Source organism: Bos indicus x Bos taurus, chromosome 5 (assembly GCF_003369695.1).
Source record: "Bos indicus x Bos taurus breed Angus x Brahman F1 hybrid chromosome 5, Bos_hybrid_MaternalHap_v2.0, whole genome shotgun sequence".
In the NCBI taxonomy this organism is placed as follows: Eukaryota; Metazoa; Chordata; class Mammalia; order Artiodactyla; family Bovidae; genus Bos; species Bos indicus x Bos taurus.
Window position 1 is genome coordinate 93510859 of NC_040080.1, and position 23236 is coordinate 93534094.

Below are 23236 nucleotides of genomic sequence, written 5' to 3' on the forward strand. Positions count from 1 at the left end.
TTGTACTCACCGAACACAAGCCATTAAAAACTGTGAAATATTCCACTGAATGAATTTTCGTAGTTCTTCACTCACAGCCCCTACCCTACCCATCTACCCTCCACCCCCATCAAGAAAATTCTTTCTCAAACAATCCCACTGATGGAGGGAGCAAGGCTGGAAGGCAGAGAGAGCTGGAACTCGCTACAGTACTTGTGTCAGTGCCCCTCAGAAAACTACAGTTTTAAAGAATTCCTTGAAAGGCTACGCCCTTTTTTTGCTAGTAACCCAAATCGATAGTTTCCAAGTAAGTTCTTCTTGTTGTCTAGTCTACTTCTCTTCTCTGGAAATTTAAACTCTTTCCGAGCTCTGACGATAAAGGGGAGGTGACAAAGGCAGTGGGCTGGCCTTCACGACCGCAGATAAGCCGCAGGAAACTGAGGAGGTCTGCCCCAACTGGAAAAGGTGGGAAAATCCGCGCCCCCAAGAGGTCGTAAAGTCCAGAGCAGCGGGATCCCGTTCGCAGGCATCACGTGACGACCCAGAGCGGCGGGTAAACTACAACTCCCAGAAAGCCTCGCGACCGGCCGGCGTTTACGCAACTCTCGCTGATTGGTCGCTGGGGATATTTGAAAGGAAGGGCTGGCGCGGAAAAGGAAGGTTACATTTTGGATCCTTGCGATGTACTCAGTCTGGTGATAACTCCTGGCCCTGGAAAGAAGAATGATCTCTAGGACGGTAAGGCCTGGAGGTACTCGTGAACGGTGTATGCGCCGAGGTGAATGGAGCCCCAGCGCTGACTTAAGGGATAGGCCAGGCGGTTCCACTAAAAAAGTCGGGAGTCCTCGGAGCATCCTGGTGGGCGCCGGAGAGCTCGATGGAGGCCTCTGTTGTGGGGCGTTGGTTGGTAGGATGGGTAGTGAGGCCGGGTATAGGCTGGGAGGAAGGCATAGCAGAAGCGTCGGTTTATAATGGGAGCCCGGCGTCCTGGCATGGGCTTTTTTTCCGACAGGATTTCTGATGGCTTTCTTTGCCCGCCATCTTCCGCACCTTCAAGCCCTTCTCCCGCCCTTCATTTAGCTCCTTTACAGATCTTCTCTGCCTTCCCTAATCCGTCTCCTTTCCCCCAGCCCTCCGGCACCATGAGGAGCTTCAGAGGAGTCAACTTTGGGACCCTGCTAAGCAGTCCAAAGGAGACTGAAGAGCTGCTGCCTGACTTGAAGGTGGGCGCGCTGTTCGACTGTGGACACACCTGGCTTACCAAGCTGAGCTGTTTTGTTTTTTAACTTATTTGAAGAGACAGATGAGTAGGAGATCCTTTCTTGGGCAGTCCTGTTTCTATTTCCTTTCCACATCTCTTTCTTCTTCGTTAGCCTCATTCATATCTTCCTCTCCTAGGAGTTCCTGACCAAGCTTCCCAGCTGCCGGTCTGATTCCGAGAGGAGACAAACTTGTGATGCCATTCTGAGGGCTTGTAACCAGCAGCTGGCTGTCAAGCTGGCTTGCCCTAGGCACCTGGGAAGCCTGCTGGAGCTGGCGGAGCTGGCTTGCGAGGGCTACTTGATGTCTACACCCCAGCGCCCACCCCTCTACCTGGAACGAATTCTCTTCATCTTTCTGCGGAATGTTGCTGCACAGGGAGACCCAGAAGCCACTCTCCGACTCGCTCAGCCCCTCCATGCCTGCTTGGTGCAATGTCCTCGCCAAGCTGCTCCTCAGGACTACGAGGCTGTGGCTCGGGGCAGCTTTTCTCTGCTTTGGAAGGGGGCAGAAGGCCTGATGGAGCGGCGAGCTGCATTCTCAGCTCGGTTAAAGGCCTTGAGCTTTCTAGTACTCTTGGAGGATGAAAGTATCCCTTGTGAGATTCCCCACTTTGCTTCTCCAACAGCCTGTCGAGTGGTAGCTGCCCATCAGCTATTTGAAGCCAGTGGGCATGGTCTAAATGAAGCAGATGCTGATTTCCTAGATGACCTGCTCTCCAGGCATGTGATCACAGCTTTGGTGGGTGAAGGAGCCTCTCCTGGTCCTCTTTCCCCACAGAGGGCCCTCTGTCTCTTGGAGCTCACCCTGGAACACTGTCGTCGCCTCTGCTGGAACCACCACCACACCAGGGCCACAAGTACAGTGGAGAAGGCCCACGATTACCTAAGGAACACCAGTCTGGCCCCCAGCCTCCAGCTGTGCCAGCTGGCAGTTGAACAGTTGCTGGCTGGGGAAGGAGGACCCCAGGCAGTGGCCAAGCTTCTGATCAAGGCAACAGCTGTCCTGAAGAACAGCTTGGAGGCACCATCACCCCCACTACGGGCATTGTGTGACAGCTGCCAGTTCTTCCTCTCAGTCCTGGAGCGAGGCACCAAGAGGTGCTATGGACTTGATGCCATTCTGAGCCTCTTTGCTTTTCTTGGCAGCCACTGTTCCCTCATCCAGCAGCTGCAGGATGGTGTGAGTTCAGGACCCAGAGGTCGGGTGGGAATGTGGTTCTGTGGCCTCTCTATCGGGCTAGGGTCTTTGGTAAGATCTGGAGACCCTGGGTTCTGCCTTGGTAAGCTGCTCTCTGGACCGTGCCTGGCCAGCCAGCAAGCAGCCTAGTATATGCTGGCGGGGGTCCATTCTGATGTCCTTCTTCCTACTCCCCAGGCGGTGTCAGTTCTCCAGGGCTCTGGGCCAGGCTTCAGCTTGGAGCTCTCTGCCCCTCCAACCGGCCTTTCCCTTCCTTCCTCAGGTCTGTGGGGACTCCTCCAAGCAGCTGCAGGCTTTGGTTCAGATACACTTTCAGGGACTTCACCTCTACACTGCGGTGGTTTATGACTTTGCCCAAGGCTGTCAGGTACCATCTGGAATCAAAAAACCTGGACAGGTCCTAGGATCTGGGGTTGCTTGACTGTCCTTGGTAGAGCTTTGAAGTTGCTTTGGGCATAGAGTTGGGTGGACATCATCTTGGACCTCTTATGTCTCCTGTCTCTTCTCACCTTTCTTGTCCCTTCAGGAAGCTAATTTGGCTGACCTGGCCCGGCTAGTGGACAGTTGCAGATCTACTGTTACCTGGATGCTGGAGGCCTTACAGGGCCTGTCTGGCCGAGAGCTGACTGACTACCTGGGGATGACTGGTTAGTACCATGGGTGTCAGATGCAGGGTTCTTGGGAGAGTCATCACTTGTTAGGCAGGCAAGTAGCACTTGCTGGATAGTTCTGACCTCTTTGGGATTCCCTGTGGCTTTTGGAGGCAGTGAAAAGATATTTATAAGTATCCATTACTCTGTATTTAATATCAGTAGAGAAGTGATGAGACTAATTTACCAGAGCAGATATAATTTTTTTTTCTCATTGACGTTGAAATGACTTGGCATGTGTTTCATGAATATGTGAAAGTGAAAGTTAGTCACACAGTCATGTCTGACTCTTTGCCATTCCATGGACTGCAGCCTGTCCCGCTCCTCTGTCCATGGAATTCTCCAAGCAAGAATACTGGAGTGGGTTGCCATTTCCTTCTCCAGGGGATCTTCCCAACCTGAGGATTGAACCCATGTTTCCTGCAATGCAGGCAGATTCTTTACCCACCGAGCCACTAGGGAAGCCCATGTAGAATGGTCATAACTTAAATTTTTTAAAACCAGACAAAACATTCACATCATTCAAAATTCAGATTGCACAAAAGGGCAGACAGTGAAAAGTCCCTTTGCTCCTCATAATCCTAGTAACCCAATCCCACTTTGCAGATGCAGCTAATATGGTCAATTTCTTATGCATCCTGTTAGAGACACACTATGTATATATACTATATGTGTATACACTAGGTAATACGTATATATTAGCCAACAGGTGTATATACTTCCCCACTTTTTTTTTTTCTCCCCGCCCTTTTTAATTGAAATAAACATAGGGAAAAATACTAAAGTCATAAGCAAACAGTCGGATGAACTTCTGCAAAGGAAGCATACTTTGTAATTAGCATCTAGGTCAACTCAAAGAGTATGACTTAAACCCCCTGAAGACCCCTCTGTTCCTCCTTCTGGTCCACGCACCCCAATAGTAACCACTATCTTAACAGCATCAGTTAGTTTTGCCTGTTTTTTGTATTTCATAATAAATTTCCCCCTTAATTTACAAAAAGCATGGCCCTTTAGTTTAAATTATGTAAACCTAAAGAGTTCAGTCACTAGAAGGTTTTGGAAATTTTTCATATTCATATTTTCAGGTTGAATCTAGCCACAGAAGCAAAAAAATATAAGTCACAAAAATTAACAGTATGAAAATTCTTTCCACAGAATATTGAAGTCCTACTTTATTTTCTTCCAGCCATCTATGTCAATAGCCAGGAAGCTGCCTAAACTAGAATTTAGGAAGAGTGTATTAATTCATGCAGTGAATATTTATTGAGTACCTACTATGTGCTGCTAAGCACTGTTTCGAGTTCTTAGGTATGTCAGTAAACAAAACAAAGAGCTCTGCTGTCATGGAGCCACATTCTGGTTGGGGGAGAAAGATCATAAACAGTAGGATCACTGAAGTAGAACTTGTTAGAAAATGATCAGAAATATGGAGAGAAAGGAAAAGTGGAACAGGAGAAGAAAGGGAATTAGGAGCTCAGGGTAGATGAGGGGCAAGTTACCATTTAAATAGGTGGTCAGGGTTGGCCTCATGAAGAGGGTGACGTGAGAACAACTTGGAGTGTGGGAGGGAGTTGGCCAAGTAGGCACCTGGGAGAGCACATCCCTGGCGGTGGGAGCAGCCAGTGCCAGGGCCCTGTGGCAGGATAGAGGTGGTGTGTGTTTAAGGACCAGCGGGGAGGCTAGTGAGGCTTCAGTGGACTGAGGGAAGAAGAGGGAAGTGAGGGACAGGCCAGAGTGTTTCCCCCAAAATGCTGACATTTGAAGCAAGGTGAAGACAGATCAGTGTGTGAGGACGGATGGGCCCTGTATGGGAATGAGGGCTTGGCTCGTAAAACAAGGGCAGAGGTTGGACTTCCCCGGTCGTCCAGTGGTAAAGAATTCGCCTCACAATGCTGGTGATCTGGGTTCAATCCCTGGTCAGAGAACTAGGATCCCAGAGCAACGAGAGCTGTGCACCACAGATCAACGAGATCTGTGCACTGCAACTAGTGGGCCTCACACCACAACTAGAGAGTCTGAACTGCAACTAAAGATCCCACATGATGCAATGAAGATCCCACAGCTGGCAACTAAGACCTGACACAGCCAAATAAACAAATATTTCTTTTAAAAAAAGGTACAGAGGGGCTGGGTGATGTGAGGTTGCCTTCCGGAATGGAGGGCTCAGGCTGACTTGAAACCCGGGAGGGGAGAATGGCTCCATTCTCACTCCCTAGCAATGGGCGTTGCTGTCTAATCTGGGGGCTGCTGAGCTGACCACACAGGTTGAGCATCTCTCTACTGCCCCTCCAATAGCAGAGGGCATGGAGCCATTCCTGCGGTCCTCTGTCCTCTCTTTCCCATGCAGTCTCTTACACCAGTAACCTGGCCTACAGCTTCTACAGTCACAAGCTCTATGCCGAAGCCTGTGCCATCTCCGAGCCCCTCTGTCAGCACCTGGGCTCAGTGAAGCCAGGCACCTATCCTGAGGTGCCCCCTGAGAAGGTACGCGGGTAGGAGGGAGGTGGTGTTGAGAGGGAGGAGGGGACTCGAGTGGCATGCAAGGGCCTGGCCAGGACCTTGGAGTAGAGAGTCAGGAGCTGCATGTTGGCACCGGTACCTGGGGCGGTGTTTCCCAGACCTCACCTGTACTGTTATTTACTTTTTTGATTGACTCACTTTTTATATTTAGCCTGATCCCCAGCCAGTGCTTTTCATCCTGGCTAGATATTAGAATCGGGTGAACTGAAAAAAAAAATTCTGAAGCCTGTCCCAAGCTAATTGCCTCAGACTCTCTGGCACTGGAGCCCAGGCATCTGGATTTTTTAAGGAGTTCCTTTGGCCAACCAGAGTGAGAACCACTATCATAAAGCAAGAATATACCCATGAAATGATGGGCTGGCTGGATTAACAGGCGAGATGGGTCACAGAGGGCCTTGGGTTTCATCTGATGAGCCTCTCAAGGACTGATGTGGAGGCCTTGGGTTTCTCAAGGCCACAACCCAAGATGTGGCATCTTGGGTTTCTCAGCATCGCTGTAGTGAATGATTGGAGGGCAGGGACAACACTGGGCACCCAGGTGGCTCCAGCAGATCAGGCAGAAAAGGGCAAGCGTCTGAACTGAGGCAGCTTCCTGGGGGATGGACAGAAGTGGGTGGGCGCAAGAAGTCAAGGGCTAACCGGAGAGTGACTGGCTGTGTGAGAAGGGGAAGGAGGAGTCCAGGATGGTCTTGCTTTCCAATTCAGGAGAAGGTGGCGATTTGCTGAGGAGGGTGAGGGTCAGGAGGAGGAGCAGGTTTTCAAGGGTGTAGGCAATGGATATGTGGGTGGGATGGGTTGAAGCATCAAGCTGAGAGCACTCAGGATATTTAGTTCTTAGGTGTCTCCTGCTGTGGGGCGAGTCTGGGGGGCAGGAGGACCGTGGGCATGCATGCACATACTCTCCCATGGTACGTACTCCTTGCACCCCTCTTCAGTTTGGTCTGTTTTCTTCCTCTGGTCAGTTGCACAGGTGCTTCCGGCTACACATAGAGAGTTTAAAGAAACTGGGTAAACAGGCCCAGGGCTGCAAAATGGTGACTTTGTGGCTGGCAGCCCTGCAGCCCTGTGGCCCCGAACACATGACTGAGCCAGTCACCTTCTGGGTTCGGGTCAAGATGGATGCTGCCAGAGCTGGAGACAAGGAGCTACAGCTGAAGTGAGTTGGTGGGGAAGGGGATGACCCAGTCTCCTGGCCACAGCTGCTTTTGGCACTCAAGGTCACGTTCATTCTCGTGGCTGAGAAAGGCACTGTTCCCTCCGTTCACTGTGATTGATTGAGTGCCAAGTGTGAGCAGGCACGGGGCTGGGTTCTGGGAGGGACAGCAGTGACAGGCAGTGTTCTTGCTTTCACCCCTGGAAACTGAGCTCAGCAAACCAAGGCGGGGACTCCTTGGCGTGGGGCCAAGTCTTCCGAGTGCTGAGCCTTCCCTCTCTCAGGACGCTGCGAGACAGCCTGAGTGGCTGGGACCCAGAGAGCCTGGCCCGCTTGCTCAGGGAGGAGCTGCAGGCCTACAAGGCAGTGCGGGCCAACACAGGGCAGGAACGGTTCAATGTCATCTGTGACCTGCTGGAGCTGAGCCCCGAGGAGACGCCAGCTGGGGCCTGGGCCCGAGCCACCCACCTGGTGGAACTGGCTCAGGTGCTCTGCTATCACAACTTTGCCCAGCAGACTGACTGGTGAGGAGGAAGGGCAGGGGAGGCCACTCCTGCTTCTGGCCCTGGGTGCTCTTGCCCTTTTCCGAGTCTGTTTCCCTCTCCACGTCCCTGAGCGCCCCTTGTAGTTTGTGGTCATGGGGACTCTTGAAGGGTGAGGCCAACGTGCTGCAGAAGGCCCTTCCTGGGACACTGCGGCCAGATCTCATGGTTAAGCCGGGCTTAAGTGCATCTTCTCCTGACAGCACTGCCCTCGATGCCATCCGGGAAGCTCTGCAGCTTCTGGAGTCTGTGAAGCCTGAGGCCCAGGACAAAGATCGGCTTTTGGATGATAAAGCCCAGGCCCTGCTGTGGCTCTACATCTGTACCCTGGAGGCCAAAATGCAGGAGGTGAGCGCGGTTGCTCTGGGCTGAGCAGGACTGGGTTCAGGGATTATTTTCCCTGGACCCCAGCAAGCTAGCTGTTGTTCAGTCACTAAGTCATATCCGACTCTTTGTGACCCAATGGACTGTAGCACACCAGGCTCCTCTGTCCATGAGATTTCCTGGGCAAGAATACTGGGAATTGCCAATTCCTTCTCTGGGGGATGTTCCCAACCCAGGGATTAACCCCCCTCTCCTGAATCACAGGTGGATTCTTTACCACTGAGCCACCTGGGAAGCCCAGTAAGCTAGTACCAACCCTGCTTTTCACCCTGACCACCCCATCCAGGGTATTGAGCGGGATCGGAGAGCCCAGGCCCCTTGTAACCTGGAGGAGTTTGAAGTCAATGACCTGAATTATGAAGATAAACTCCAGGAAGATCGCTTCCTATACAGTAACATTGCCTGCAACCTGGCTGCGGATGCTGGTGAGGGCTGTGAACTTAGCGAGGTTGGATGCGGCCTCCTCGATGGCCTCCTAACAGGATGGGTCCCCCAGCTGTGGGAGAGGCTCCCCATGAGTGGGAGGTGGGCACAAGGCAGAGGCTATTATGGGAAAGATGACCACATTTCCCCAGATGGCCCAGAGTGAGAGAATGACTGGTCCCTTTCTTCTGATTTATAGCACAGTCCAAATGCCTGGACCAAGCCCTGGCCCTGTGGAAGGAGGTGCTTACTAAGGGGCAGGTCCCTGCTGTACGGTGTCTCCAGCAAACAGCAGCCTCCCTGCAGATCCTAGCGGCCCTCTATCAGCTGGTGGCAAAGGTAACGGGACAGTGTGTTGACACAGACCAGAGACTCAGCTCCTTCACCTTCTTTGGCCTGTGTCCCAGCCGGGAACTCATGTCACCCAGTGTACACTCTGTCACCAGCTTCCCCAAGTCTAAACCCAAGGCCTTAGGCAAGTTGCTTAATCTTCCAAGCCCTCATTTCCTTATTTCTAAAAGGAGAGTAATGGGACTTCCCTGGTGGTCCAGTGGCTGATTCCACTCTTCCATTGCAGGGGAATGTGGGTTGGATCTCTGGTCATGGAATTAATTAACATCCTACATGTAACACGGTACAGCCAAAAAAATAAAAATAAGATAAAATGAGGGTAATAATAATATTAACTCAGCCTTGTTAGCATTCAATAACATAATGCATGGAAGATGGTGTGTATAAATGGAATACTCAAATGATAGCCATAATTATTAGTAATTATCAGATAATTTTTTTAATATTTATTTTTATTTGGCTGCCCAAGTCTTTAGCTGCGGCATGTGAACTCTTAGTTGTGGCACGTGGATATAGTTCTTTGGCCAGGGATCGAACATGGGCTCCCTGCATTGGGAGCACAGAATCTTAGCCACTGGACCATCGGGGAAGTCCTAATTATCAGAGAATTTGAGATGTGTATAATCAGGAAAAAATACACAAACACCTGTAGACACAATTTTACATTTTTACATGCAGTGCTGGGAGGTGTCAAGGACTTCCTGAAGTTCTTCTCTGGACCCCACATTAGGAACCTATGAAAAAATGAAAAGGATCTTTGTACTATGGGTGTTAGGCCACTTTCCTAGCAGGAGGAGACTGGGGAGGCTGCCTGAGCCCTAGATTTGAATCTTACCTCTATCACATACCTGTTATGTGGGCTTAGACAAGCAGCTTAATCCTACCTAAGTTTCAGTTTCCTCTTGTGTAAAATTAGGATTAGAATTGTTATGAAGATAAAGTGAGCTAGTATAGTGGCTGGCACATAGTAAGTGCTCAGTAAATCCTGGCTATTGATGATGGCTGGCATGCAGGCTTTAGAATAGAAGGGAGGGGGCAGGATGGCTTGCACACCCCCCGGCTGCCCTCCTTTCCGGCTCCTTAGGGATGGCCAATGGTTACTCTGTCTGGGTGGCCGCATTCCAGCCAGGCCCTCAGGTTAGACCACAGGGCTGGAGAGAAGGGGGTGGAAATGAAGGCTTGAGTACAAGCTGGGTAAACGCGTTGCTCCCGGCCTACCAGCCCCTGCAGGCTCTGGAGGTCCTCCTGCTCGTCCAGATGGTCTCACAGAGACTGAAGGACCATGCGAAGGCAGCCGGCTCTTCCTGCCAAGTCACCCAGCTCCTCCTGACCCTCGGCTGTCCCAGCTACGCCCAGGTACAAGTGCCAGCCACCCCAGCTTGCAGACCTGGCTTCGGGGACTGGCTTCTCTTCTCTGAGAAGATGGGACACTAAAGGGGCAGCTTTTCTGCCTTCTGCATCACATTTGGCTGAAGGATCGTAAAGGGTGGTTGGGAGGCGGCTGTGGGAAGAGGAGGCATCTCCCTCCATCTCCCAGTTGTTTACTGTTACATAGCCCAGTAAGACAGAACGGCAGAAGGCCGTTTACTAATCCTGTATTTCCCAATGGTTTCTGGTGCCCTAGCTTGTTCACTGAGAGCTGTTACAATGTGTCCTAACCAGTCTCCTGGCCTCCAGTTCCTTCCTTTTCCACTCCATGTTCTAGCATGATGGTTTCAGGCACAGATCTGATCTTATTACCTCTTTCCTGCTTAAAGGATTTTGTGGACTTTTCCATTACCTGAGGGATATGGTCCAGATCCTTTATTCTGAATTGCACGCCTTCTGCACACTGGTTCACTCTTTTCTGGCCGCTCCCTACCATGAACCCCATCTGTACCACTATATTTCTTGTATGGGCCTTGCTGCCTTTGGCTGTGTTAATCCCTCCACCCTAAATACACCCTTACCCCCATTTTTTTTTTAATTGGGGTATAGTTGCTTTTCTACCATTTTTTTCTTTTTTTTTGTTCAGCAAACACATACTTTGTTTTCAAGGCCTAGCTAAATGGTCTCCTCCTTCGTAAAGCATTTTAAATGTCCTCTTCCTCACGGGCAAAATCAGCCACTTTTCCTGTGTCCCCACAGCACTGATGGCATTGTATCATGATGAGATAGATATGCCCTGCCCTTACCCCCTGCCCCGCCTCACTGCACTGCAAGCTGTTGGATAGAAGGGCCTGCTTACTGCTTATCCAGCTTTATCTCTCTAGCTTAGTGGTTAACTGAAAGCTACTAAATGAGCACTTTAGTAAGAGAATAATTCCTACGTATGTTTGTGTTAGTTGCTCAGTTGTGTCCAACTCTTTGCAACCCCAGAGACTGTAGCTCACCAGGCTTCTCTTTTCCATGGATTATAACATTTGAGATAATTTAATATTTAACTGGATGTATTCAACATTTTGCTTGCGAATACTTTAATCCACTTTAATTGGAACAGTCTGGCTGCCTGGTCACCAGCATGCTCACAGAAACCCTGATTGCTTCCTCAGGTGCACCTGGAAGAAGCAGAGTCGAGTCTGAAGCTTCTGGATCGCACCACAGACACATACCTGCTCCTCTCCCTGACCTGTGACCTCCTACGAAGTCGACTCTGCTGCGCTCGCCAGAAGGTGCTTCTCACTTTCTTGATCTCCGAAGGTCCTGGGGTTTGGAAGGATTTTAGGATTCTCCAGACATCTGTCTGGCTCCTGAGGTTTCTCTGGAACTGGGGAGAACGTTCCTGGCCCTGAGAAGCAGAGCCATCTCCTCACTTCACCTTCTCCCAAGGATCATTCACCAGTACTTCTCTAGGAGCCATTCCACCATTTTCATCCTTTTCTAGCTCTCTCGAGGACAAGGGGCAAAGTCTGTCCGGTGACTAGAAATTGGGATGACGCTGACACCCTCAACTGGGATCCAGTTGAGGGATCTAAAAGGCTGGGATTTCTCACACACGAGCTATGTGACTGGGTATCTTGTGCCCTTTGTGACTCTAGTTTTCTGTCCAGCTTTTAACATCTGAAAAGCAGCAGGGGCTTGGGCCACGTGATCTCTAGGGGTATCCCAAGCTCTAAATTGCTGATCCGACCTCACTCACTGCTCTCCTCTGCAACCCTACCCTCTATCCCCAGGTGGCTGAGGGTGCTGCTCTGCTGCTGTCTGTGCTTCAGGACCCTGCCCTCCAGAGGGCATCCAAGGCCTGGTACTTGCTGCGTGTCCAGGCCCTGCAGCTGGTGGCGGCCTACCTGAGTCTCTCGCCAGACAGCCTGCTGGCCCCGCTGTGGGAGCAACTGTGTGCCCAAGGTGAAAGAGGCGGGCAGCTGGGCCTCCTTGCTGGGTGTGTGTGGTTTGTCCGCTGTCCCATCTGCTGTCCAGCTGCATGGACAAGCCTGCCTAGAAGCTGCCCAGAGTAGGCTTGGGATAGCAAATGAGTTTCAGTTCACTTGCTGACTCTAATCGATTGCTCAGTGACTACCCTGAACTGACAAGGATTCTGAGACTGGTCTTAGGGGGAAGGAGTTCTGTGACTGATTATCTCTGTCTGCCTTAAGCACGGATGGAGAGGGTGAGAGCCTGCTTTGCATTTGCTATCTTAGTATTTGAAGGTGATGGAAGCTCTGGCCACATCATCTCCCTTCTTGTCCCTCCTACCTTCCCCTCACACTTGCCCAGGCTGGCAGACACCTGAGATAGCACTCATCGACTCCCATAAGCTTCTCCGAAGCATCATCCTCCTGCTCATGGGCAGCGATGTGCTCTCAATTCAGAAAACAGCTGTGGAGACGCCATTTCTGGACTACGGTAAGCCCCAGGAGGAGAGCCAGTGTGGGAATGAGCAGACTAGTTGGTAGGGCTGGTGGTTTTGTCTCCAGAGGATTCAGGCTGTGGATCCTGGTTCCACGTGATGATGGTCTTATCTCCTTTGCTGCAGGTGAAAATCTGGTACAAAAATGGCAGGTTCTTTCTGAGGTGCTGAGCTGCTCGGAGAAGCTGGTCTCCCGCCTGGGCCGCCTTGGTAGTGTGAGCGAAGCCAAAGCCTTTTGCTTGGAGGCCCTGAAACTTACAACAAAGCTGCAGATACCACACCAGTGAGTACAGGGCCCAAGAGCCTGGTGATTCCCAAACCTCAGTGCCTACGACCTTGACCGTGGGTTCCCAAACTGGTCCACAGATTAACATGTTATGTTTGGAGGGGTTGATGGAAGAATGCATTCCATGGCAAATAAGTGGGAAATGCTGAGTTAATCAAGATTAGATGTTTTTATTTCCTATTGTGATTGTTGTTGAGTTGCTAAGTCATGTCTGGCTCTTCTGCGACCCCGTGGACTGTAGCCCCCAGGGTCCTCTGTCCATGGGGTTTCCTATAGAACTTATCATATCCTCCAGTATGCTAATACACATTGTAAATCTCCAGAAGGGAGATCCAGTGTACAGTGATTCCCTAAATCTCTTTGCCTGAAGAGGATCTTTTCAGTGAGGAATCTGATTTGGGAAATCCTCTCCTTAGGCACCAGGATGGGCTGGTTTGAGAGATGAGCACAGAGGATTTCCCCAGGGAGTGCCTAAAGGCAGCTTTAGGAAGTAAAGGCTTTCTGGAGGCTGGAAAAGACTATGATGGCTCCGCCCGGGAAAGGGCAGAAAGAGACTCCCCAGGGAAACAAGGAATTCCACTGATGGGTCTGTCATCACTTCTCCCAACCAGGTGTGCCCTCTTCCTGGTGCTGAAGGGGGAGCTGGAGCTGGCACGCAATGACATGGACCTCTGTCAGTCGGACCTGCATCAAGTTCTGTTCTTGCTTGAGTCTTGCACAGGTGAGTAGCCAGGCCCACATGCCCGTGGGTGGTGGTGAGGGTGACGCACACACCGTAATGCAGCTTTACATGTCAAGGTTTGGTTCCCTTCTAAATCATGGACTGACTTCTGGTCCCAGGGCAAAACTCCCTTCACTTGTCAGACCATTGGTGTTCTCCTTCAGATGGCCTGTCTAGGACTAACCCTACCTGCTTCTTAATTTTGCAGCGCTAAGATATTTTAATTTAAATAAAACTGACTATTCAGTACCTTGGGTACTCACCACACTTCACATGTTCAACAGCCACGTGTGTGGTTACTATATTGGGCAGCACAACTGTAGCATCCTCAGAAGGGATTAGGGCTAATAAAATATTGTACTTATGGTGCTTTTTTTTCTTATCAACTACTTTTACCTGTAGTATTTCACTGGACCCATACAAAACCCTGGGAAGTCAAATGGGAATGTCAAGTTTTTCCATTTATAAATTCAGAAAAGTTGAGAAATTCAGTGTTTAGGGCTAGGATCATGGGGCTAGTCAGGGGCAGGAGCCAGGATTAAGACTTGGGCTTCTGGGTGCTTGCCTGCCAGCCTGAACCATGCAGCCTTCTGAGCTGCAGAGATGGAGACTCTGTGGGTTGTGCTGATCCATTGTTCAAGGGAAAACCATTAAGCTATGGGACTTCCCTGGTGGTCCAGTGGCTAAGACTCCACTCTCCCAATGCAAGGAGCCCAGATTCCATCCCTGGTCAGGGGAACTAGAGCCTGCCTGCCACAGCTAAGAGTTTACGTGCCACAACTAAGATGCCACATGCTGCAAATAAGATCCCCCCATGACTAAAACCTGGCACAGATGAACAAATAAGTAAATATTTTAAAAAACAGTAAGCTATGCCAATATCTAGTGTGCTAGTACGGTAATATATATGAGCCATTAGTAAGTATTAAAATAATGCAGATGAGGGCATCAGCCGCTGGGGTAGACACACTGGTGTCATTTCTCTTAGTTTTGTAATGCTTGTTCCACTCTCTGCTCAGAGTTTCTCGGACTAGCGCAGCACCCGGACTCTGTGAAGAAGGTCCACCTGCAGAAGAGGAAGCAGCAGGCTCGGGTGCCCCATCCTCCAGAGCTCCCGGACGAAGAGCTCATTCTAAAAGGCCCTGCCCTGGAGCTGGTGGCCACCGTGGCCAAGGAACCTGGCCCTGTAGCACCTTCTGCTAACTCCTCTCCGATCCTGAAAACCAAGCCCCAGCCCAGCCCCAGCTTCCTGACCCACTTGCCCACCTGTGACTGCTCGCTCTGTGCCAGCCCTGTCCTCTCGGTGGTCTGTCTACGCTGGGCGTTGGTCACAGCGGGGCTGAGACTGGCCATGGGCCATGAGGCCCAGGGGCTGGATCTGCTGCAGGTGGTGCTGAAGGGTTGCCCTGCAGCCAGTGGTCGCCTCGCCCAAGCTCTGCAGGCTTCCCTGAATCACACAGCGCCCCCCTCCCCTGTCCCAAGCCTCTTTGATGAGATCTTGGCTCAGGCATATACACAGCTGGCACTGGAGGGGCTGAGCCAGCCATCAAACAAGAGCCTGGGAAAGGTCCTGGAGTCAGGGTTAAAGTTTGTGGTGGCGCGGATACCCCACCTGGAGCCCTGGCGAGCCAGCCTGCTCTTGGTCCGGGCCCTTGCAAAGCTGACCAGCCTCAGCTGCTGCACTGCCCAACTTTTTGCAAGCTCCTGGGGCTGGCAGCCGCCATCAATAAAGAACCCCACAGGCTCAGAACCCTCTAAGCCTCGGAACCAAAAACAGTCAGGACAGTCCAGACGAGGACGCCAGCAAGTGGGCTCTGCTACCCTGTCCCTCTCACATACCTCTCTGAAAGGTCTGGAAGGTGAAGGACCACCCTGTACACCTAAGCCCCCAGGCCGGGTCAGGCAGGCCGGCCCTGGGGTACCCTTCACCGTATTTGAGGAAGTCTTCCTTACAAAGACCAAGCCTGAGGTTCCCAAGGCCCCCAGGGTACAACGGAGGATCCAGACACGCCTCAAGGTGAGGTGGGACTACAGCTAGGTGGTACTGGTGTTGGGTGAGGGTGGTCCTGGAGAAAAGTTCTGCAGGGCAGGTGTTTCTACAGAATAGCTTCCCAGGGCCGGGTGGGAACTGTCTGTAGCTCTCCTGTTACGTATCATAGGACCCCTTATATCTTCCATAACGAGACCTAGTTCAAGACCTCATTTGTTTCAGACGGAAGAGACTTTTCTTAGTTCTAGCCTGTTCCTTTCCCTTTGCATCCTTCCTCTGGATCTTCTGGTCCTTCTCCCTCTGCCTCCTTCCACATCAGAGTTACTGCCCCTGATTGAGTATGGCCGATTATGCAGGAGGTTAATTCTTAAATCTTTTTCAAGGGCCTCGGTGATGGCGCCTCCATAGCGCCACCTCCTGGCAGACCATGTCTTGTCACTGACGGCCCCCTGGCCCTTTTCCTTTTCCCACCATTCTAGGTGAACTTCAGTGATGACAGTGACTTGGAAGACCTTGTCTCAGTTGAAGCACAGCTTGCAGAGGGGTCCAAGAGACAGGGCACTACTTCCCGGGGCCGGGGCCGGGCCAGGAAGGGCCCGAGTGTGAAGACTAACTCAGTGGCCACGTCAGGCAGTGCCCCCGGCCTCAGTGGCAGAAGCCGGAGGGTCAAGAAGGTGGCATCAGGACATTGTGAGGAGCCGGGCCCTGAGATGATGAGGACCATCCCTGAGGAACTGACTGACAACCAGATGGAAATGAGCTTTGAGATCCTCAGGGGCTCTGATGGGGAAGACTCAGCCTCAGGTGTGAGGGCAAGGGTGGAAGGCAGAAGTCCATTTTTTTTGAGGTTGCCCTGGGGTCAAAACACAAGAAATAACTGGAGCCAAAGATGGAACAGAAAGAAAGTGCTTTTGCTGGCTCTGGGACGGGACCCTAGAAGGGAGAGCAAGGGGATGGCAGGAAGAGGGAATTCTATAGAAAAGTTGTGTCGTCTGCCTAGGTGGGAAGACACCAGGGCCTGATTCAGCCGTAGGAGAATGTGAGGTGTTGAGACGGGATGCCAGCAAAGAGGAGCTGCCTGGCCCTGGCCCAGACAAGGAGAGAGACATGGATCTGGGTCCCCGGCACAGACTCCCCTCGGCCCCTGTAGCCATCGGTAAGTATGTTGACCACCGAGATCTGATCACTTGATCCCAGTACCTTTCCATTCTGTCCTTGGTTCTGGTTTTGGATCCCCATCTGGATCCAGTAGTCTTGAACGTGGGTCTGAATCCCAGCACACTCTCTACTAGCTGAATGCTGGTCACTCCGCCTCTCTGAGCTTCAAATTACTTAACTGTCAAATGGAATTGGTCAAATGGAATTGGGGCAGTGTGGAGAGAGTGGCTGCGTGTAAATTGCACAGCACCGCGCTTGGCATACTGCCCTTCAGAAATGGTAGCTGCTGTTTTCCACGTGGGAGGGGAGATGGGCACTGGTTCTTGGAAAGATTTTTCTCAGGAAGCCAGGGATTCATCTATGTCTTGTCCTTCCTTTAGATCTGTCTACCCTGGATTCCATCTGTGACTCACTAAGTGGTGCTTTCCGTGGCATCAGTCACTGCCCTCCTAGTGGGCTCTATGCCCACCTCTGCCGCCTCCTGGCCTTGTGCCTGGGCCACCGGGATCCCTATGCCACTGCCTGCCTTGTCACCGAGTCTGTCTCCGTCACCTGTCGCCACCAGCTGCTTACCCACCTCCACAGGCAGCTCAGGTGAGTGCCCCCCATCCCTCAGGCTTGTGCTGGGACAGACTAGAGGGGAGGCTCCAGACTTTGAAGGAGGGAGACCTCACCTCCACTCGTGTCGCCTACAGCAAGGCCCAGAAGCACCGAGGGTCGCCAGACATAGCAGACCAGTTGCAGGGGCTGCACCTCCAGGAGAAGCCTGGAGACATCCCTCTGGCACGAATCCAGCGCCTCTTTGCCTTCAGGCCTTTGGGATCTGGCCACTTCCCCCAGCCTGAGAAGGACAGCTTCCGGGAGCGTCTTGCTCTGATTCCCAGTGGTATGGTGGCAGGCATCGTTGGCTCTGCTGTTGTTTGATGCATCTTCTTCTTAGGAAAGAGTTGGGTGAAGGATCTTCAGGCATTAGTTAGTTCACACACAGATGTATGATCCTTATAGTAGAAGGGCATGTCATACTTTGCCACTGATTAGTCATTTTGTTACTCTCACCAAATAGATATAACCTTAAATCTAGAAGTCTTATTTTTTTTTTTTAATCTCAAGTTTGAGTTACCTGCAGATTCAATGTCTTTCTTTCTTTAGAGCTAAGTTCAGGTGTCTGGAGTTTTCCTATGCTAACATGAAACATGTTCACTGATGATTTGAGTGCCTCACTGTGAGTGGGAAGTGGGGAAGGGAGCAGGTCAGAGGAGGCAATTTTGTTAGTTTCTGTAGGGACACAAAGAAACGCAAAACATGGTCTATCTACATGGACTTGTTAGAGCAAGGGAGAGCACTTTGAACTCCAGTGATCAGGGAAGACTTCTAGGAGTTGTCTTGAGTGACGGACAGGGACTGAGTGCAGAAGATAGTGAAAGGAATTCCATGTAACAGCTGAAATAACTCGGGACATGTCCTGTGTGCCAGGGGTGACCGTGTGTGTGTTGGCCCTGGCCACCCTCCAGCCTGGAACTGTGGGCAACACCCTCCTGCTGACCCGGCTGGAAAAAGACAAACCCCCGGTCACTGTACAGATCCCCACTTCCCAGAGCAAGGTAGGTTTCCTGGGGTCAGGGAGCAGAGTTGGGCTGGGGCAGGCTTCTGGTCTACCTGTGGCTGGGGGATGGAGAGATGTTGGTCACACGGACAAGCAGAACTTAGACAACCCATCTCCAAAGCTTTCTGTGAGTTTGGCCTTGAAAGAGTTTGACGCCATCCAGAAGGAGCAGAAAGAGAACAGCAGCTGTACTGACAAGCGAGAATGGTGGACTGGCCGGCTAGAGCTGGATCGCAGGATGGAGGTGTGTGTTCCCAGTGTGGGATGGGGTTGGGCCTGCCCTAGAATATCTCCTCTCTCAGGGGTCCGTCCCAGGTCTGTGCTGAACTACCTCAAGTCCTTTCTGGAGGTGTTGCTGTTTTTCAGTTGTGTCAGACTCTTTGCCACCCCATGGACTATGGCATGCCAGGCTCTTCTGTCCTCTACTGTCTCCTGGCGTTTGCTCAGATTCACGTGCATTGAGTCAGTGATGCTATCTAACCATCTCATCCTGTGCCACCTGCTTCTCCTTCTGTCTTCAGTCTTTTCCAGCATCAGGGTCTTTTCCAGTGAATTGGCTCTTCACATCAGGTGGCCAAAGTATTGGAGCTTCAACTTCAGTATCAGTCCTTCCAATGAATATTCAGGGTTGATTTCCTTTAGGATTGACTGGTTTGATCTCCTTGCAGTCCAAAGGACTCTCAAGAGTCTTCTCCAGAACCACAATTCGAAAGCATCAATTCTTCTCACTCAGCCTTCTTTATGGTCCAACTCTCACATCCATATATGACTACTGGAAAAAGCTTAGCGTTGACTGTATGCACCTTTGTCAGCAAAGTGATATCGCTGCTTTTTAATACGCAGTCTAGGTTTGTCGTAGCTTTCCTTCCAAGGAGCAAGCGTCTTTTAATTTCATAGCTGCGGTCACCGTCTGCAGTGATTTTGGAGCCCAAGAAGAGAATCTTCACTGGTTCCACTTTTTCTCCTTCTGTTTGCCGTGAAACGATGAGACTGGATGCCATGATCTTAATTTTTTTCATGTTGAATTTGAGGCCAGCTTTTTTACTTTCTTCTTTCACCCTCAATCAAGAGGTTCTTTAGTTCCTCTTCCATTTCTGCCATTAGAGTGGTATCATCTGCATTTCTCAGGTTGTTCATATTTTTCCCAGCAATCTTGATCCCAGCTTGTGATTCATCCAGCCTGGCATTTCGCATGATGTACTCGGCATATAAGTTAAATAAGCAAGGTGACAGTAACAGCCTTGTCGTACTCCTTTCCCAATTTTGAATCAGTCCATTGTTCCTTGTCCAGTTCTAACTGTTGTTTCTGGAAGTGTAGGCCTAAATAAACATTGTGTTACTTGGGAAGCACTTTAAACAAGAGCACAAGGGGACTTCCCTGGCTGTCCAGCAGTTAAAGTTCCATGCTTCCCCTGCAAGGGGTACCGGTTCAATCCCTGGTCTGGGAACTAAGATCCCACATACATGTGGTGCGGCAGGAAAAAAAAAACAATAAAACAAAAACCAAATAAACCAGAGCCCAAGACTTGAAGGGGTTATGGCAATGAAATGTTTAAAGATAAGTACAAAATAAGAATTTAAGGCCAAATACCAGCCTCCTAGGGCTTCCCAGGTAGCTCAGCTGGTAAAGAATCCACCTGCAATGCAGGAGACCTGGATTCGATCCCTGGTTTGGGAAGATTCCCCAGAGGAGGGCATGGCAACCCACTCCAGTATTCTTGCCTGGAGAATCCCCATGGACAGAGGAGCCTGGCAGGCTGCAGTCCATGGGGTCTCAAGGAGTTGGACACATCTGAGCAACTAAGCACAGCAGCACATCAGACTCCCAGCCATAATTTTCATTTCATTTCCTGACTTAGCTTTTGCCCACGTGTTTGTATTTATCCAAATGTAGTGATTTATTACAAATCTTACCTTATCAATACTCTCTCAGAGTCTCAGCAAATGAAAACTGTTGCTCTCTTGCCTTTTATGTTGGTCGTAAGATACATAAGACACATCCACTCATTGGAAGACGCATTTCCTTGCCTCCAAGATGGTGCCTGTGGGGAAAGAAACTTGGCTTCCTCTCTCACTGATGGTTCTGTTGTGCATCCAGGTTCTCGCCACTTCCCTAGAGAAGTACGTGCTGGGCTGCTGGCGGGGGCTGTTGCTGCCATCCTGCGAGGACCCCGACCTTGTCCGGGAGGCCTCCCATCTACAAGACTCACTACAGGAATGTGGCTGGAAATATCCTGACCCCACTCTGCTGAGAGTGAGTTGAGAAATCAGGGAAGAGGATGAAGTGCGCCTTACCTCTTTCCCACCTGCCACTGCGGGTGGAAAGGGGAGCTCTTGTACTCACTGACCACTGGTCCCCTGCAGATCATGCTCAGCGGTGCCAGTACCCTCACGCCGCAGGACGTGCAGGCCCTGGCTTACGGGCTGTGCCCAGGCCGACCAGCCCGAGCCCAAGAGCTCCTAGGTGAGGCAGTAGGGCGTCTCCAAGGTCAGACATCAACAAGCAGTAGGCATCTCGTGTTAGTGCTGGACAAGGTAAAGAGCCAGTAGCCATATGGGTAGCACCTGGTGGGCAGTGGGCACCTCCTCTCAACCATACCCCTTCTGCCTCCTGCATACCCCTGCCTCAGGACAGTAACGTCTGAGTGCTTTTTGCCCAGGACCTACAGAAGCTGCCGTGGGAGAGCATACCCAGCCTCCGGGCCCTGCCTGTCACTCGACTGCCCTCCTTCCGATTCCTACTCAGCTACTCCATCATCAAAGAGGTGTGGGGTTCAGGGAATGGAAAGTGGGGATGATGGGTAATTGAACAAGAAAAGGCAGAGAGACGTGGCAAGAGAGGAAGGCGGTCTTAAGAATGGACGGGGACTTGGGTTGGTTGGAGCTTGAGTGCTCCGACCAAACTGGGATGCTGATCACTGGTGTCTCTCCATCAGTCTGGGGCCTCATCAGTGCTGAGCCAAGGAGTGGATCCTCGCAGAACCTTCTACGTCCTGAACCCTCACAATAACCTGTCAAGCACAGAGGAGCAATTCCGAGCCCATTTTAGCAGGTCAGGGGGAGAAGAGTAAGAAGAGTGGTAGGGAAGGGTAGACGCAACACAGGGGTAAATGTCCTTTTCTCTGGAATCAAATGTTGCAGCCCACCTCCTTCCTAGTGTCCCTTCTGCCCTTTTTGCCACATGACCCATCTAACTCTGGCTGCACCACACAGCGTGTGGGATCTTAGCTCCCCGACAAGGGATCAATGCCCCGCCCCCTGCACTGGGCGTGCAGTCTTAACTACTGCACCTCCAGCTAAGTCCCTTCTCACTGCTTTTTCCCTGCAGTGAAGCTGGCTGGAAAGGGGTGGTTGGGGAGGTGCCGAGCCCGGAACAGGTGCAAACGGCCTTGACGGAGCGTGACTTGTACATGTGAGTGCTCAGGGCAGGGAGATGGGGAGAGGGACAGTCCCAGAGGGTGGGTATCATCATGGTCTGCTCTGGGGCTTTGGAGCCCCTGGCTGACTCTGGACAACTCTGGAGGCAGTGCCGAGGCCTGGCCCTGCGAGGTCAGTTTCATCTCACCTCCTTCTGCCTCAGCTATGCAGGGCATGGCGCCGGCGCCCGCTTCCTGGACGGGCAGGCTGTCCTGCGGCTGAGCTGCCGGGCAGTGGCCCTGCTGTTCGGCTGCAGCAGCGCAGCCCTGGCTGTGCATGGAAACCTGGAGGGGGCTGGCATTGTGCTCAAGTATATCATGGCTGGCTGGTAAGTCTTGAGGGGCAGTCTATGCAAGGTCCCGACCCCAAGTGCTTTCTCAGGTCTGAACCCTAAATCCTTGCTCTTTTGTGCCCCATTTTCCTCCCATCCTAGTTCCCTGGCATGCTTGGGCCTTTACCCCTTTGTCATCATCTATCCTCCTCCTGGAACGATGGGCCAAGGGGCTTTCTCATTGGTTTAATCCCTCTCAACTCATTCACCACCATGAATCAGAAGTTTTTGAGCCCTTACTTTGTATTTCTTCCTTCTCTTTTCCCAGCCCCCTGTTCCTAGGTAACCTCTGGGACGTGACTGACCGTGACATTGACCGCTACACAGAGGCTCTGTTGCAGGGCTGGCTTAGAGCAGGTTCAGGAGCCCCCCTTCTGTACTATGTCAGCCAGGCCCGCCAGGCTCCCCGACTCAAATACCTTATTGGGGCTGCACCTGTAGCCTATGGCTTGCCTGTCTCCCTGCGGTGACCCCTTGGAGCTCTCCTGTTGCCGGTAGAAGCTATGTGACTATTCTACCTCCAAACTTAGGTTTGGCCCTGAAGATAAATATTTTAAGTAATTTTCCGGTGTTTTACATGAAAGATTTCCTTTTGATTTAATTTTAATATAATAAAGATACATTACTTGAAATCCTGTTTTGTGTAGTTTCTCTGAGAACATTTGAAGATAAGACTCTTGCCCACTTCCCACTATGTGGTACTATAGATAAGAAAACTTGCAACAGTCCAACTCTGAGAGCATTGGGAAGAAAGGCAAACCACAGGAAAAAGATGGACCTGGCTTGGCCCCAGCAGACAAAGCTAAAGGACAGCAGGGCATCAAAATGATCTAAGTGGGGACAAAGCCCCGAGGAAACATAGATATAGATCCATTGAGAATGTCTTGGCCAGGTACACTCATAGCTATCTTGACTTACTGCCTCTGGTATCCTCGGAATGACATTAGCTTTACTGCCTCGGTTGCCCTGCCCCGTCCAAAGTGGATATTGTCCTTCCCCCACATTCAGCTATTAACACTTGTCAGTGCCATGACACTTTAGCGGCAGGTTCTGGAGAGTTTTTGTAGCTCAGATGGTAAAGAATCTGCCTGCAATGCAGGAGACCTGGATTCAATCCCTGGGTCTGTAAGATTCCCCCAGAGAAGGAAATGGCAACCCACTCCAGTATTCTTGCCTGGAGGAGTCTAGCGGCTACAGTCCATGGGATCACAAAGAGTTGGACGCGACTGAACAACACACACACACGTACACACTCACATACACATTGGGAAGTTTTGCAACTTACGTATGGTTTTCCTCTCCCCAACTAGATTGTTAAGCTCAGAACTATATATCTTACACTCATGTATCCTTCACTTCTAGCACATGGTAAAACACTGTGTTGATTAATAAAGCTACTGCTGTACTCCGAGTGATAATGTGCCTCCTTCCTGTTCTCTCAA

General features: G+C 51.1%; 1 protein-coding gene across 1 annotated transcript; it reads left to right on the top strand.

Moving 5' to 3' along the window:
* The first annotated feature begins 620 nt into the window (after positions 1–620).
* ESPL1 (extra spindle pole bodies like 1, separase) lies at positions 621–22426 on the top strand. Its single transcript, XM_027543000.1, has 31 exons — positions 621–717; positions 1110–1202; positions 1378–2421; positions 2702–2806; positions 2966–3086; positions 5437–5573; positions 6572–6765; positions 7047–7286; positions 7508–7652; positions 7975–8113; positions 8311–8450; positions 9684–9818; positions 10994–11113; positions 11615–11786; positions 12156–12284; positions 12415–12571; positions 13186–13295; positions 14315–15312; positions 15765–16089; positions 16286–16441; positions 16824–17037; positions 17139–17329; positions 17917–18044; positions 18168–18290; positions 20145–20300; positions 20411–20581; positions 20707–20811; positions 20983–21098; positions 21375–21458; positions 21627–21791; positions 22063–22426. Exons 1-31 carry the CDS (start codon positions 703–705, stop codon positions 22262–22264), a joined length of 6330 nt encoding a protein of 2109 aa, XP_027398801.1. The 5' UTR covers positions 621–702; the 3' UTR covers positions 22265–22426.
* The last annotated feature ends 810 nt before the right edge of the window (positions 22427–23236 follow it).